Genomic DNA, 13371 nt, shown 5'->3' with positions numbered 1-13371 from the left:
TTGACTGTAATATGTTTTTAAAATTTGTTGACAGGTATTTGATGCACTGCTGAATGGTGATTTGCTGTCAACGGGAACTTTATTCTACAACTTGACTGGATTCTTAAACTACTTCAATTATCTTAGTGACAAACCACTAAAATATGGAGGTGATATAGGTGAATTCGTGCAACTAACTAAAGTAAGACGTGCTATCCATGTTGGAAATCGGACATACAATGATGGCACAAAGGTTGAAGTGTTTCTTAAGGAAGATATCATGCAGTCTGTTAGACCATGGGTTAGTAATCTTTTCTTTTTGATTTGGCGCATTATAAATGGTTGGTGAAAGCCTGTGACCATAAAAACGATGGGTCTGTTATGAAATAACTTTTCTGTGTTGTGGCCTTTTTACTATACAAATCAATTTTTATCGTCCATTTAACATTACACAATATGAGCTGGTAACTGACAGTAGCACAACTGAAATGGTTGGAAGACCATATCAGAATTTTTGTTATGGAATATACCCAGGAACCTCTGGTTCTGAAACATAATTTTGTTATTGCATATATCTATTTCTCCCGAGTGTCCTAGTTGGGTTGCACCTCATGGCTTGTACACCTGCCAAGGTTTTATTTCTGGGCCTTATCCCTTATATAGCTTGTATATTTCCTGCTAATTAATGTTTTAATTGCATATGATGTACATCCATCTGCATGTCAACTATAGTTTAAAATCTAAAGTTTACCACAACTCGAACATCTGAAGCAACAGATGTACTTATTCATGTTACTATTAAAGCATATACAGTATACTCCCAATTATTCAGAGTAATGGGGAGAAGATGCATGAATAAAAGATACATATTCAACACTTTGAGGACTGGCAGCATAGACACACTCTTGGTCCAATGGACCGGCCATTTTTAGCGTTTTTTGAAATGTCACTGGCACATTTCTGTTTAAGATATCTTGAAACAGAAAACATATTATGAAAGAACAGTCTTTAAGGTTTATTTTAAACATTTATTTTAATTACTTTGGTTGATGACAAAATTAATAACAAACATAAAATGTATGATCTTGATTTCACAAAAAAATGTTTTTTAGTTTTGTGTAAATTCGCAGTTAATTAGCTTCAGTGTGAAAGATTTCGAAGCATTCTGGCGTGCAGAGTGGTACACTGCAGTCTGGACACCACCAGCTGGTTTCCTTTCTAGATGCTTTACCACTAGATTTTTTTGTTTTCACAAAGCAAACTTTACACACTCAAGTTGGACACTCCTTCTCAGTGGCTGGAATTTTTTCTGCAAAGTGTCGTCCTAGAATATGTTGCTGTGAGTTTCACTAGGAACATTGTCTAGTGCCAAATTTGTACCTTTGTGAATCAGTTCTTCACCAATTTGTCATATAAAAGTGGAAAAATCGCAGCTCTTTCTTTGAGCAGGAGTCCTGGTTTCCTGGTATAAGACAAATGCATTTGTTGCACCCTTTATAAGCATAAGGAAGAACAATTTCTTCCGCCACTTCATCTGTTTCCTCCTAAATACATAGTAAGAAATCATGTGATCACTCCTGTCAACCCCCATTTTCTTAATATTATAGTCAAGAATGGCATCTGGTTTTGATTTTACTTTGTATGAACATATGTATCAGAGCTGGTCATTTTGTGCACAGTGGACAGGCATAGTACATCTCTTGTGTTTTTCCACTTCAAACAAAGCAGATGATTTCACCTCATTGACACACGCATACCTTTTCAGTTTTTTGGAAACAATTTCATTTGGTAGTTCTTTCCAGTTAGTCATGCATGTACCAAGTGCTTTCGTTTTATGTTGCCACAGAAAATTGAATACTGCTGGTGAACTATAAACAGTGTGGCCTTTTCCCAGGTAATCTGCTAGAAACCTCTCAAGTAATAGTATTATGGAGTTGTCTTGTGTTCCTTTCCTAGCATATACCTCCAATCTAAGAACATAACCAGTTTTGGAATTGCACACAATAAACATCTTGATTCCATACTTGTCAGGTTAATTTTTTATGTAAACCCGAAATACCATTCTTCCATGAAAACGACACATGCCTTCATCAATAGTAAGGTTTCCAGATGGGTAAAATGATTTTTGTGATTCTAATAAAAAATGATCCAGGATAGGCCTGATTTTATGCAGGGGTTCATGCTGAGATTGACTTTTCGGAATGTAAGTTGCATTGTCATTCAAATTCAGGTTTGGTAATATTATCTTGAATCTGTTTCTGGCCATAATAGAACCAAGAAAAGGGGTTGAAATAAAATTGTTGGTAGACCAGTGATCTGTTAGTTTTTGTTTTCTTTTTTTCACAAGACACACAAAAACAAATTTTGTGCAGTTTTACTCCCACCCACGAATTACAAAAACTGTGAGGCTTTACCCTGGAAGCTGCTTTGAGTTTGTCATAAACAGACTTTGCATATCTGTTTGTTGTGGATTTTGTGTGTTTCATTATGGAATCGGTGAAAAAGATGAAAAACACATTGAGAGAAGTGAAATTCTCATGAACAGCGGCCATTACTCCACTTTTCTCTACAAATTGTGGCACAGTAGCCTGATCGTCAGCAAATTTCCAACCTAATTCGGCATCAGTGGGTTTTTTCCATGAAATTTGTTGCCTCTTTGTTGGAGATGCAGACAGCTGTGCTGCAGCCAATGGTTGTGTTGCAGAGGATGTGCTTTGATCAGTAAACACTGGCTGCACAGATGCAGGCTCATCAGATTCCTCTGCAAGATAGACGAGATGAACATAAATAAATTTTCTGCTAACTGAAGCAACTCGAGCAATATAAGTCGTAATAATAATACTGAAGAAAAACTGCACTAGACAGCTCCTTACCTGTATCTGAATCCTCTTCATTCTCTTCACATTCAGACATTTCTCACTAAGACTCAGAATCTTCCACTTCTTCTTCTAAGGCTTCTAAAATTTCTTTCTCACTCAGATATTTGAGAGAAAAATTAACAATAAATGGCAAACAGTAATGAGAATGTTTGAAACTCATGGCTACACCAATGCAAAATACTGCAGCGTGTCATAGAAACTGCTATGCATGTCTAGCTGTTTCTTTTAACATAGTGTTAAAACCAGAAAACAGAGGGGAGTAGCAGTCATGGTACATACAGGCAGGTGTTCCACATAGCACTAACACAGTAGCAAGTCTGCTTCCTAATGGCTAATAGGCTGTGAGCAGCGTGCAACAGCCGCCCAACATATACTCGGGTGCGGTAGTTTCGAAGCAGTTCCGTAGCCTTACCTATGCTCGGGGTTGGTTGCCAAAGTGTTAAACATATATTGTTTGTTTGAAAGTTTATCAAAGTTCTGTGCATAGATACTGCAGGCCTGTCTGTGATTTCAGTCTGCTTCTGAGAGGAGTTGACATTTTTTTGCATGGCATTTTGAATTTCTTGCAGCAATAATGTCATTGTACTGAAACCCCCCTGGCGCACTTAATTCATAAGAGTATAAACACATTGCAATGTGGTACAATGACGGACAAGGTCATTGTGTTCTCTTCTTTTTGTTGTGAAGCAGCAATCTCAGTGTGTGGGAAGCCAGTTCATATGCTTAGATCTTCAGTCACTCATTCAAATTTTCTTTATCGACATCTTCAAAACCACTTAAATCCATTGCCATATTCATTATTTGTGCTGTCATCTTTACTTCATCCCTGAAACTATGAAAATCATTTTCTTCTATATGTGGGAGAATTTTCCTCAATGATCGAACTAGCATATGTGGCTTGATTTCCCGCCAGGCATCAGAAATCTGGTATTCTTCCAGAATGCCACCAAATCATCATCATCAACTAGCATTCTCAGTAGACTAATCCAGTAGTGCCATTTATCGATGCTGTTGTGCCTTGGTGTATCGGATGTATAATGGCTGTCATATTAGGAGGTAAAAACTTAGTTAACCATCAGATCATCAGATACGAGAATCATCTCATCAGGATTTGAAGGGGCATTATAAAGCAATAGAACAGCCTTCTGTGCCAATTCTTTCTCTTCTAGAAATTGCCGAACTTATGGTACAAAATGTGTTTTGAACCAGTTTTTGAAAATTTCACTATCCATCAATGCTCTGTTTAGGTTGTAATAATGGACAGGGAGCTATGCTGCTGTGATAACCTTGGATCCTCCCCCTCCACCACCACCACCACCACCACCACCACCACCACCACCACCACCGCCCACCACACCACCACCACCACAATCACTAGTTGTTTACCTTTGTGGTTCCCAGAGGTATTAGCGGTGCACAAAATTGTAATGCAGTTTTTAGATGACATGTATCTTAGAGAATAAACTTTGCTCTTAAAAGCAAGGGTTCTGGTTGGTAGACATTTCCTATATAGAAATTTGGTCTGGTGTGGAATTCTCTTCTTCCACAAATTTCTAGAACTCTTCCCAGAAGGAATCAGCTGCACAACATTTGAACTAAGCTGTTCTTCTTGCACCTTAAGTTTGTGGATCCCATTATGTCGGAATCTGATAAGCCATCCAGATGAGGCAGCAAAGTCTCCCCTAACCCTACAGCTTCATGAAAAAATATAATTTTTTCAGCACACATCATGCCAAAACAGTGACACCTTCTGCTCGTTTGTTTTGCTGAACCATCGCAGAAAAGTAGGATCTAATTCATCCAGTGTAGATCTCTTCATACTTGTTCATGCAGATAGTCCATAATTAAAATTGCATTTCCTGCCAAATTCCAGTATTTTCTGCTTATTCCTTTTAAGGTCTTAACAGGCTGCATTCCAGTACCATAAACAACACTTAAATTTTGCAGCAGTTTCCCCCTTCTCAAATCTCTCAATCAATTCTAATTTCTGTTACAAATGTCTTTTAACTTGTAAATCTTAGACTTTCCCGGCAATTCATTGTTGTCTCATTTGAGACTGGCTGTTCTGGTGGCAGTCAGCATCTTCCTAACAAGATATTTCGATGCCATAACTTGATAGTAGGAAAAGGGAGAGAAGGAAACGTAGTAGGTGAATATGGATTGGGGCTAAGAAATGAAAGAGGAAGCCGCCTGATAGAATTTTGCACAGAGCACAACTTGATCATAGCTAACACTTCGTTCAAGAATCATAAAAGAAGGTTGTATACATGGAAGAAGCGTGGAGATACTAAAAGGTATCAGATAGATTATATAATGGTAAGACAGAGATTTAGGAACCAGGTCTTAAATTATAAGACATTTCCAGGCGCAGATGTGGACTCTGACCACTGTAGATTAAAACTGAAGAAACTGCAAAAAGGTGGGAATTTAAGGAGATGGGACCTGGATAAACTGAAAGAACCAGAGGTTGTAAAGAGTTTCAGGGAGAGCATAAGAGAACAATTGACAGGAATGGGGGAAAGAATTACAGTGGAAGAAGAATGGGTAGCTTTGAGAGATGAAGTAGTGAAGGCAGCAGAGGATCTAGTAGGTAAAAAGACGAGGGCTAGTAGAAATCCTTGGGTAACAGAAGAAATATTGAATTTAATTGATGAAAGGATAAAATATAAAAATGCAGTAAATGAAGCAGGCAAAAAGGAATACAAACGTCTCAAAAATGAGATCGACAGGAAGTGCAAAATGGCTAAGCAGGGATGGCTAGAGGACAAATGTAAGGATGTAGAGGCTTATCTCACTAGGGGTAAGATAGATACTGCCTACAGGAAAATTAAAGAGACCTTTGGAGAAAAGAGAACCACTTGTATGAATATCAAGAGCTCAGATGGAAACCCAGTTCTAAGCAAAGAATGGAAAGCAGAAAGGTGGAAGGAGTATATAGAGGGTCTATACAAGAGCAGTGTACTTGAGGACAATATTATGGAAATGGAGAGGATGTAGATGAAGATGAAATGGTAGATACGATACTGTGTGAAGAGTTTGATAGAGCAATGAAAGACCTGAGTCGAAACAAGGCCCCGGAAGTAGACAACATTCCATTAGAACTACTGACAGCCTTGGGAGAGCCAGTCCTGACAAAACTCTACCATCTAGTCCATAAGATGTATGAGACAGGCAAAATACCCTCAGACTTCAAGAAGAATATAATAATTCCAATCCCAAAGAAAGCAGGTGCTGACACATGTGAAAATTATCGAACTATCAGTTTAATAAGTCACACCTGCAAAATACTAACACGAATTCTTTACAGACTAATGGAAAAACTGGTAGAAGCCGACCTCAGGGAAGATCAGTTTGAATTCCGTAGAAATATTGGAACACGTGAGGCAATACTGACCTTACGACTTATCTTAGAAGAAAGATTAAGGAAAGGCAAACCTACGTTTCTAGCATTTGTAGACTTAGAGAAAGCTTTTGACAATGTTGACTGGAATACCCTCTTTCAAATTCTAAAGGTGGCAGGGGTAAAATACAGGGAGTGAAAGGCTATTTACAATTTGTACAGAAACCAGATAGCAGTTATAAGAGTCGAGGGGCGTGAAAGGGAAGCAGTGGTTGGGAAGGGAGTGAGACAGGGTTGTAGCCTCTCCCCGATGTTATTCTATCTGTGCATTGAGCAATCGGTAAAGGAAACAAAAGAAAGATTCGGAGTAGGTATTAAAATCCATGGAGAAGAAATAAAAACTTTGAGGTTCGCCGATGACATTGTAATTCTGTGGCGGAGGGAGGGGGGGGGGGGGGCGAAATCATAGAGGGAAACAGAGATAAATACTCAGAGTACTCAGAGGGATGCAGGTTGCAGTAGTTACTCAGATATGAAGAGGCTTGCACAGGATAGAGTAGCGTGAGGAGCTGCATCAAACTAGTCTTTGGACTGGAGACAATAACAACAACAACAACAACAATTTGACATTTTCATCAGGTGTTCGCTGATACTGGCTGCCTGGCTGACCAGGTCCTATATTTATGTCTGGTTGGTGCCTGGAGTTCTGTCTGTCATCCTTTCTGGATTGTGACCCTTCTTTGTTTGGTCCATGGCAACAAGGCACGCTTGCATACTGTTCTAGGTGTTCACTATTCAGTCTTTGCCCACTGCGGGTGTCTTCAAGGTGGTGGCTGCCTCCTGGTGTTCCGTGTTTGGTCCATACCCATAAAGTGCATTTCATGTAATCTCACATTGCTGTAGATGTTCACTATATCATCTGCACCCACTACAGCCATCTCACACAGTAGTGTCAGCCTCGTGCTGTTCTGTATTATGTCTGCTCCTGTGAGGATCAGTCCTGAGTTTCACGTTGATGATGATCACTATTTCATCCGCTCCCTCTGTGGCAATCTCCTGCAGCATGGGCCACCACCTCATGGTCCGTATGTGGTCTGAGCCTGTCATTTATGCCTTCAGTTGTCCTGGGAACATTTTTTCCAGTGTTTCCATAGCACTTCAAAAGTGGATTCCAAGCAGTGCTGAGTTGGGATTCTGCTTCCTGATTGATTAGATTTTCTGCCATTGTGATTTCAATTGATTCATTGATGACACTATCCCAGAATCTGGGGGTTTGGGCTGGATCCTGGTTTTATCACAATCCATGTGTGTTCATGCTCCAGGCAGTGTTCTGCCATTGTTCATCTTGTGGCCTGTCTTAGCCTAGTGCATATTTGATGTTTCTTACATCTTATGTCCACTGTTCTGGTGGTTTGACTGATATGACATACTGCATTCACAAGGTGTGTGGTAAATGAATACCAGGTTTTCTTAATCGCAGATAGTCCTTGACTCTTCCAAGAAGAGCCCTGATTTTGTCGGCCAGTAGAACACACTTTGGATTTCATGTTTCTTCAGGATTCTGCTGATCTTAGCAGAGATGGTCCCTGCATACCATACAAAAGCTACCCTCCTGGTCTCCTCTTCTTGTTCCTCAGGCCCCCTGGTGAATGTATTGCTTTGCAGATATCCCTGAACAAATATCTGTTGTCGTTGAGTGCCCACTGAAGATTTTATAATTATGTTGTCAAGCTGTCAGAGTTGGAAAGTGTCTTGGCTTAGTGCACCAGTGTTCTAAGTACCCTGGTCTTCTGTTCTGGGTGAGGGCAGCTGTCAGCCAGTAGATAAAAGTCAGTGTGTATTGGCTTTTGAGACACACTGTGCCTGAAGGTGCCATCTGCCTTCCTCTTCACCAGGACATTTAGGAACGGAAGCTGACAATCTTGATCTAGTTTCATGGTGAACTTTGTCAGGTTGTCTTGAGCTTAGATTGTCCAAGAATTTGTCAAGTCGTGCTGGGACATGCTTTGTGAACACTTACATGCTGATTAATATCAGAAAACTGAGTTTGGTCTTTATTTAAACGGAATGGGGTGGCCGATGACAATGAGAATACTGCTCCATTGCTTTGATGCGGTTATTTAAACAATGAAAAAGGCACTTATTGTCATGTAGTAGGTTGTTTATTGCTGTTTGCTAGAGAAAAATGTTCACTTTTTGTTTTAGATGCATGAACAATCTGCAGAGCAGATAATCCGTACATGAATAATCGGGAGTACACTGTATTTAGGTTAACAAAAAATGTTTTGTTCCATTGAGTTCCATTAATTTTGTTCTTTATGAGGTACAAGCCCTATGTTCAAAATTGCTCCATGAAGTTCACTTGTTTCTGAATTTACTGTTAATTTACAATGTTTCTATTCCTGTTCTAGGTGGAACAACTTCTTGGACACTATCGTGTGTTGATATATAATGGTCAGCTAGATATTATTGTGGCCTATCCACTTACGGAAAGCTACCTGCAGGTTTTGAAGTGGGGAGGTGCAGAAGAATACAGAAATGCTACACGTCAGAAGTGGCTTGTAGATGGTGAAATTGCTGGATATTCCAAGGCAGCAGGAAATCTGACTGAAGTGCTAGTGAGAAACGCAGGTCATATGGTTCCTACAGATCAGCCTAAATGGGCAATGGACCTTATCAATCGATTCACTTCTGGAAAACCTTTCCACGAATAAGTGGCAATAACAGTCATGAAGAGCGAAAATTTTCATGAAAACCAAATTTAAAAATATATTTTCATTATAGCTAATGGCAGTTTCTATGTCATATGTCATCAGAGAACATTAATATCAGTTATGCTACCATAATAACAGATATACTGTAATCATTGTACATAGAGCTGGAATTTAATTAAATTTCACTCTGATTATAAAAGTTTCTTTATTTAGATACACGCAGTTTGGTATTGTTTTGACAAAAGTTGTGCCTGTATATACATAATTTATAAAGCAGTAACATAACATTTGACAAAAGCAAAACTTCAAACTTTCATTAACAGATTACTCATTTTAAATATAAAAATCTTCCATAAGTTACAGTACAACACTGCAGATGTCAGTACACATACGACACAAAACACAACAGAATTACATACACTCAGCTACAGTGTGTTCAAAGAGAAGATAAACTGCTGATAAGTAAGGGAGGTTTTACTTTATTATTTGCTGGTGTTTGGCTGTAGCTGCACAATGTGAAGCTTTTGGCTCAACGCTAGGTCTCATTCAACCAACAGTATAGACAAACTTGTATACAAATAAATAATTGCATATTCATACATGTAATATATTGGATTACAAAAAAAGTTAAACAGATGTGTAATAAAAAGGAATTGTCGCCATGAAACCCAGAGATACATGCTATATGAGATTACACATCTGATTCAAACTAAACAATTTTACCATTACTGCCTTCAGGTGATATGAAAGGCGTCTGCTTAATCCTTTGACTGCTGAAGATGCGCCACCTGCTTGGCGCGCTGGGGCGCCACGGCCTGTGGCGTAATCAGTCTACCTGCACTGCGTGCCTGTCTGTTGGAGCCACCGCCGGGACCGGATTGGCCCGCGCTGCTCAACCTGCCCTGTGCTGAATATTTCTCGGCTGAATACGACTCACGCTGAGCCTGTGTGAATTTTTGGTGAATTTGAGCTGTAATATCTCGGACGATAGTTTTTGTAAAGAAATCAAATTTGGCCATCTTGTACAACTTTTTGCATTCTCTTAAGAATAATAATGAAAAGAATTTTACAAGCCATATTGAGTCAGAAAATTGTAGGTAAATCGGCCAAAAAAAATAGGCATCCGAAAAAATTTCGAAGTTTGGCTTCTTGCGTCTCCTGAACTAATGCTATCACGAATGTGAAACTTGGCATGTAGTAACCTAACAACACAAGGTTCTTAAACATAAAGTTCCATTTCCATAGCACTCTTCAGTACAGAGTGAATTAAGAACAAAAATGAAGATTTTGTAAAAACGTCAAAAATGCGGTATTTTCGTTCAGATTTTGCTAAAAAGAACTATGCTCCATAAAACATACCAAGCTGTACAACTGGAATAAAAGTAGAGTGCAAAAATCAGGCCCAAAAACAATGTAAACGTTGGGTTAGCATGTCTAGTAGTGTGAACGCATGATGACAATGAAATTTAGTGTGCAATAGATTGACTGCACAATGATAAGGAATAAAAATTTTTATTCCCCTACTATTTTCCAATAATCTACAAATTTGTCAAAAAGATGTTGATTTTTATGAAAAGGTGAAAGCAGGTTGTATTCGATACTTCTTTTTCTAATACCGTTTTCTATTAATACTCCAAAGCCAGTCTCATTCGAACAAAAAATTTTTAAGCCCTGCACTCTCCACAGAACAATGAGTTTAATTTTCACTATCGGCTAACAACAGAGGCAAAGTAGCAAGAAAAATCGCACTGAGAAAAGAGTTTTAACTTTGGCATATTGTTTCTCGTTGATCAAAGGCATTTAATAAATCAGTTATGGAAAACATGTTTTGTACAAGTAGACAGAGTGTGATCTACATTTGTACTACCAAGGGTAAAAGAATATAAATCTCCATGTTAACATCTTAATAATTGAAATGTATCGTACGCAGATTAATGTATGGGTTTTGTTATATTGGCGCAATGTACTTGGCGTAATTACATTTGCCACAGTACAGATATTGTGCTATCTCAATCACCAAGTCTGTTCATTTGCCAGTAACCTGCTACATATGAAGAAGTCAGGCTTAGTTTGAATAATTTTACCCCTGTTGCATCTATTTCCCATCCTTCTTTACGACCCGGGATTTGGACCGGCACTGGCGAAGTTAAAAATAAATTCATATATATTTTGAATATAATAGAGGAAACATTTCACATGGGAAAAATATATCTAAAAAGAAAGATGATGAGACTTACCAAACAAAAGCGCTGGCAGGTCGATAGACACACAAACACAAACATACACACAAAATTCAAGCTTTCGCAACAAACGGTTGCTTCGTCAGGAAAGAGGGAGGGAGAGGGTAAGGAGTCATTCCAATCCCGGGAGCGGAAAGACTTACCTTGGGGGGAAAAAAGGACAGGTATACACTCGCGGGCGCACACACACACATATCCATCCGCATATACACAGACACAAGCAGACATATATTTTTTTATATTTTTAACTTTTTTTAGTAATTCATTCAGAAGTGTCAATAAATTTTTTCAGATTTAGTTTCCAATGATTAGTAATGCTGCTTTGTATGATAAGTCTCAAAGCAGGGTGCAAAACATAATGGAACGTTGCAAGTTTTGCATTGGTATCTAGTTTCCCAGCGCACTTTCTGTTTCGTGCAAACCATGCATCTGCACATTAGAGTACTTTTCTGCGAATGTTCACTCACAATAACAGTCGGAAAATGTCTCCCTGTGAATCGCAGAGGATTCTTGTCATCGTAGTGCCTTCCCCTACCAGCTTTTCTCCGTTCTGTAGCATATTTTTCTACTCTGTTCTGTAGCATATATTTCTACAATCTCCCTTATGAGATAAAGGTGAATCTCTGTGAGTGCCATTTTTCGCCCCGTTACCGACCGGTAGAGAGCATGAGCATTTAGAATGCACAAATCCAGAATGTGAAAAAATATTTCTTATACCAATTCAGTCTTACGCACTGATCCCACTGAGCTCAGTAAAATGTCATAACAGTCAACTGCACCCATACTCAAATAGTTATATACAATACATTGCGGTTTCTTTATTTTTTCGCCAGTATTTCTGTCAGTCTTCTCTGTTTCAACCATTTGTGTTGTGTGACTTGTGGTCAACATGAACACCTCTCTCTTATCACACCACTTGATAGCAAGGACCTTGTCAGTGGACCTAAACTGAGTTTCTCCTCATTTTAATTTCTTCTGTAGTTTTGGTATGTTGTGCCTGTTGTTAGGAACAGTGCTACATGCGGCTGTTCCATGGTTGTAAAGCCAGAGGAACTGGTCCTGGCTGGAGTACCAGTTATCGACATATATAATATGACCCTGTTCGAAATACGGTCCCATAAGAGTTGTCATTACATAGTCATGTTTTCCCAAATTGTGGAGCCCAATTTCTGTTGTCACACCTGTATATATAATAAAATCTAAAATATACCCACTCTGACAGTCTCACAGTACAAATTTCTTTATTCCGAATCTACTTTGCTTGGTTGCAATAAATTGCTTAAAAGATAATTATCCTTTGAACAGCAAGAGACTTTCATCTATACAAAGCTTGTGATGTGGGCGAAATGAATTGCGAAACGTCTTACGAACTTTGTTAGCAATGTCGGATAATTCACACTCACTGTTGCTCTTAGTGAGCATATCCAAGATTTCTTTTTCTGTGCAACCACGGCGACGTGACATTTCTCACATAGAAAACAAGAAAACTGACGAAAATACAGGAATCTTAAGTCAAATTCTGCAAAGAGCGAACACAGCAACAAAGATATATGCACTCTCAAATTACGCAGTCAGACCACTGAACAGCTACTAGAAGAGCAGGGCAGAAAGACAGCTCTGGTTGTATACATGTCCGTAGCGCTCAGATAGCTGTGTCCCAGGGCGCCTAAACTTGTCCCTATTGGTGGGAAGGCCAGTGGCGCAGGACACGTAAACACATCCTTAGCGCTGTACGGAAGACCCAAGGCCGCATATATACACGTCAGGCATGCCAGGGGAACGATGAGGCATGATGAGTTAACACGTCCGCATCAGTCAAAGGGTTAAAATGAAGTACTGAGATTCACCAGGCACTGTTTTGCGCATTTATTCGGAGTTAAATCCAAAACCTCTGTCTTTTCTATAACATAGACTGCTACTTAATGTAAAGAAGACACATCAGTTGCAGAGAGGTTTGCCTATGTCAGTAAAGGTGCACCTACAAGCAAGCTCACCTCACTTACACACAACCGCCAACTCCAGCATCTCGGGCCGAAACGCTACATCATGTGAGATGCAAGCAGCAATCTGGTGGAGTGTGCAGGGAATAGACTTCCAACAGGCCCAGCGTCAGGAGGATGTGGGGCAGGGATGTGGGGAAAGAAGGAACAAGAAACGGGAGGAGCAGGGAAAGATGGCTGGATGTGTTGGAAGGGGGCTGCAAATAAGCAGGATGGGAG

The 13371-nt window shown here is 39.4% G+C and overlaps 1 protein-coding gene across 1 annotated transcript in view; it reads left to right on the top strand.

Moving 5' to 3' along the window:
- The window catches only part of LOC126481024 (venom serine carboxypeptidase), a 139816-nt gene extending 130705 nt beyond the window's left edge, over window positions 1–9111 (top strand). Inside the window, exons 6-7 of the mRNA XM_050104487.1 lie at window positions 35–280; window positions 8610–9111. Coding sequence (XP_049960444.1) covers window positions 35–280; window positions 8610–8912 — 549 coding nt within the window. The 3' untranslated portion in view covers window positions 8913–9111. The remainder of the gene's footprint in view (window positions 1–34; window positions 281–8609) is intronic.
- The last annotated feature ends 4260 nt before the right edge of the window (window positions 9112–13371 follow it).

Source organism: Schistocerca serialis, chromosome 5, assembly GCF_023864345.2.
Source record: "Schistocerca serialis cubense isolate TAMUIC-IGC-003099 chromosome 5, iqSchSeri2.2, whole genome shotgun sequence".
Classification (NCBI taxonomy): Eukaryota; Metazoa; Arthropoda; class Insecta; order Orthoptera; family Acrididae; genus Schistocerca; species Schistocerca serialis.
The sequence above is the reverse complement of the archived record's forward strand: the minus strand, read 5'-3'. Positions and strand labels throughout refer to the sequence as shown.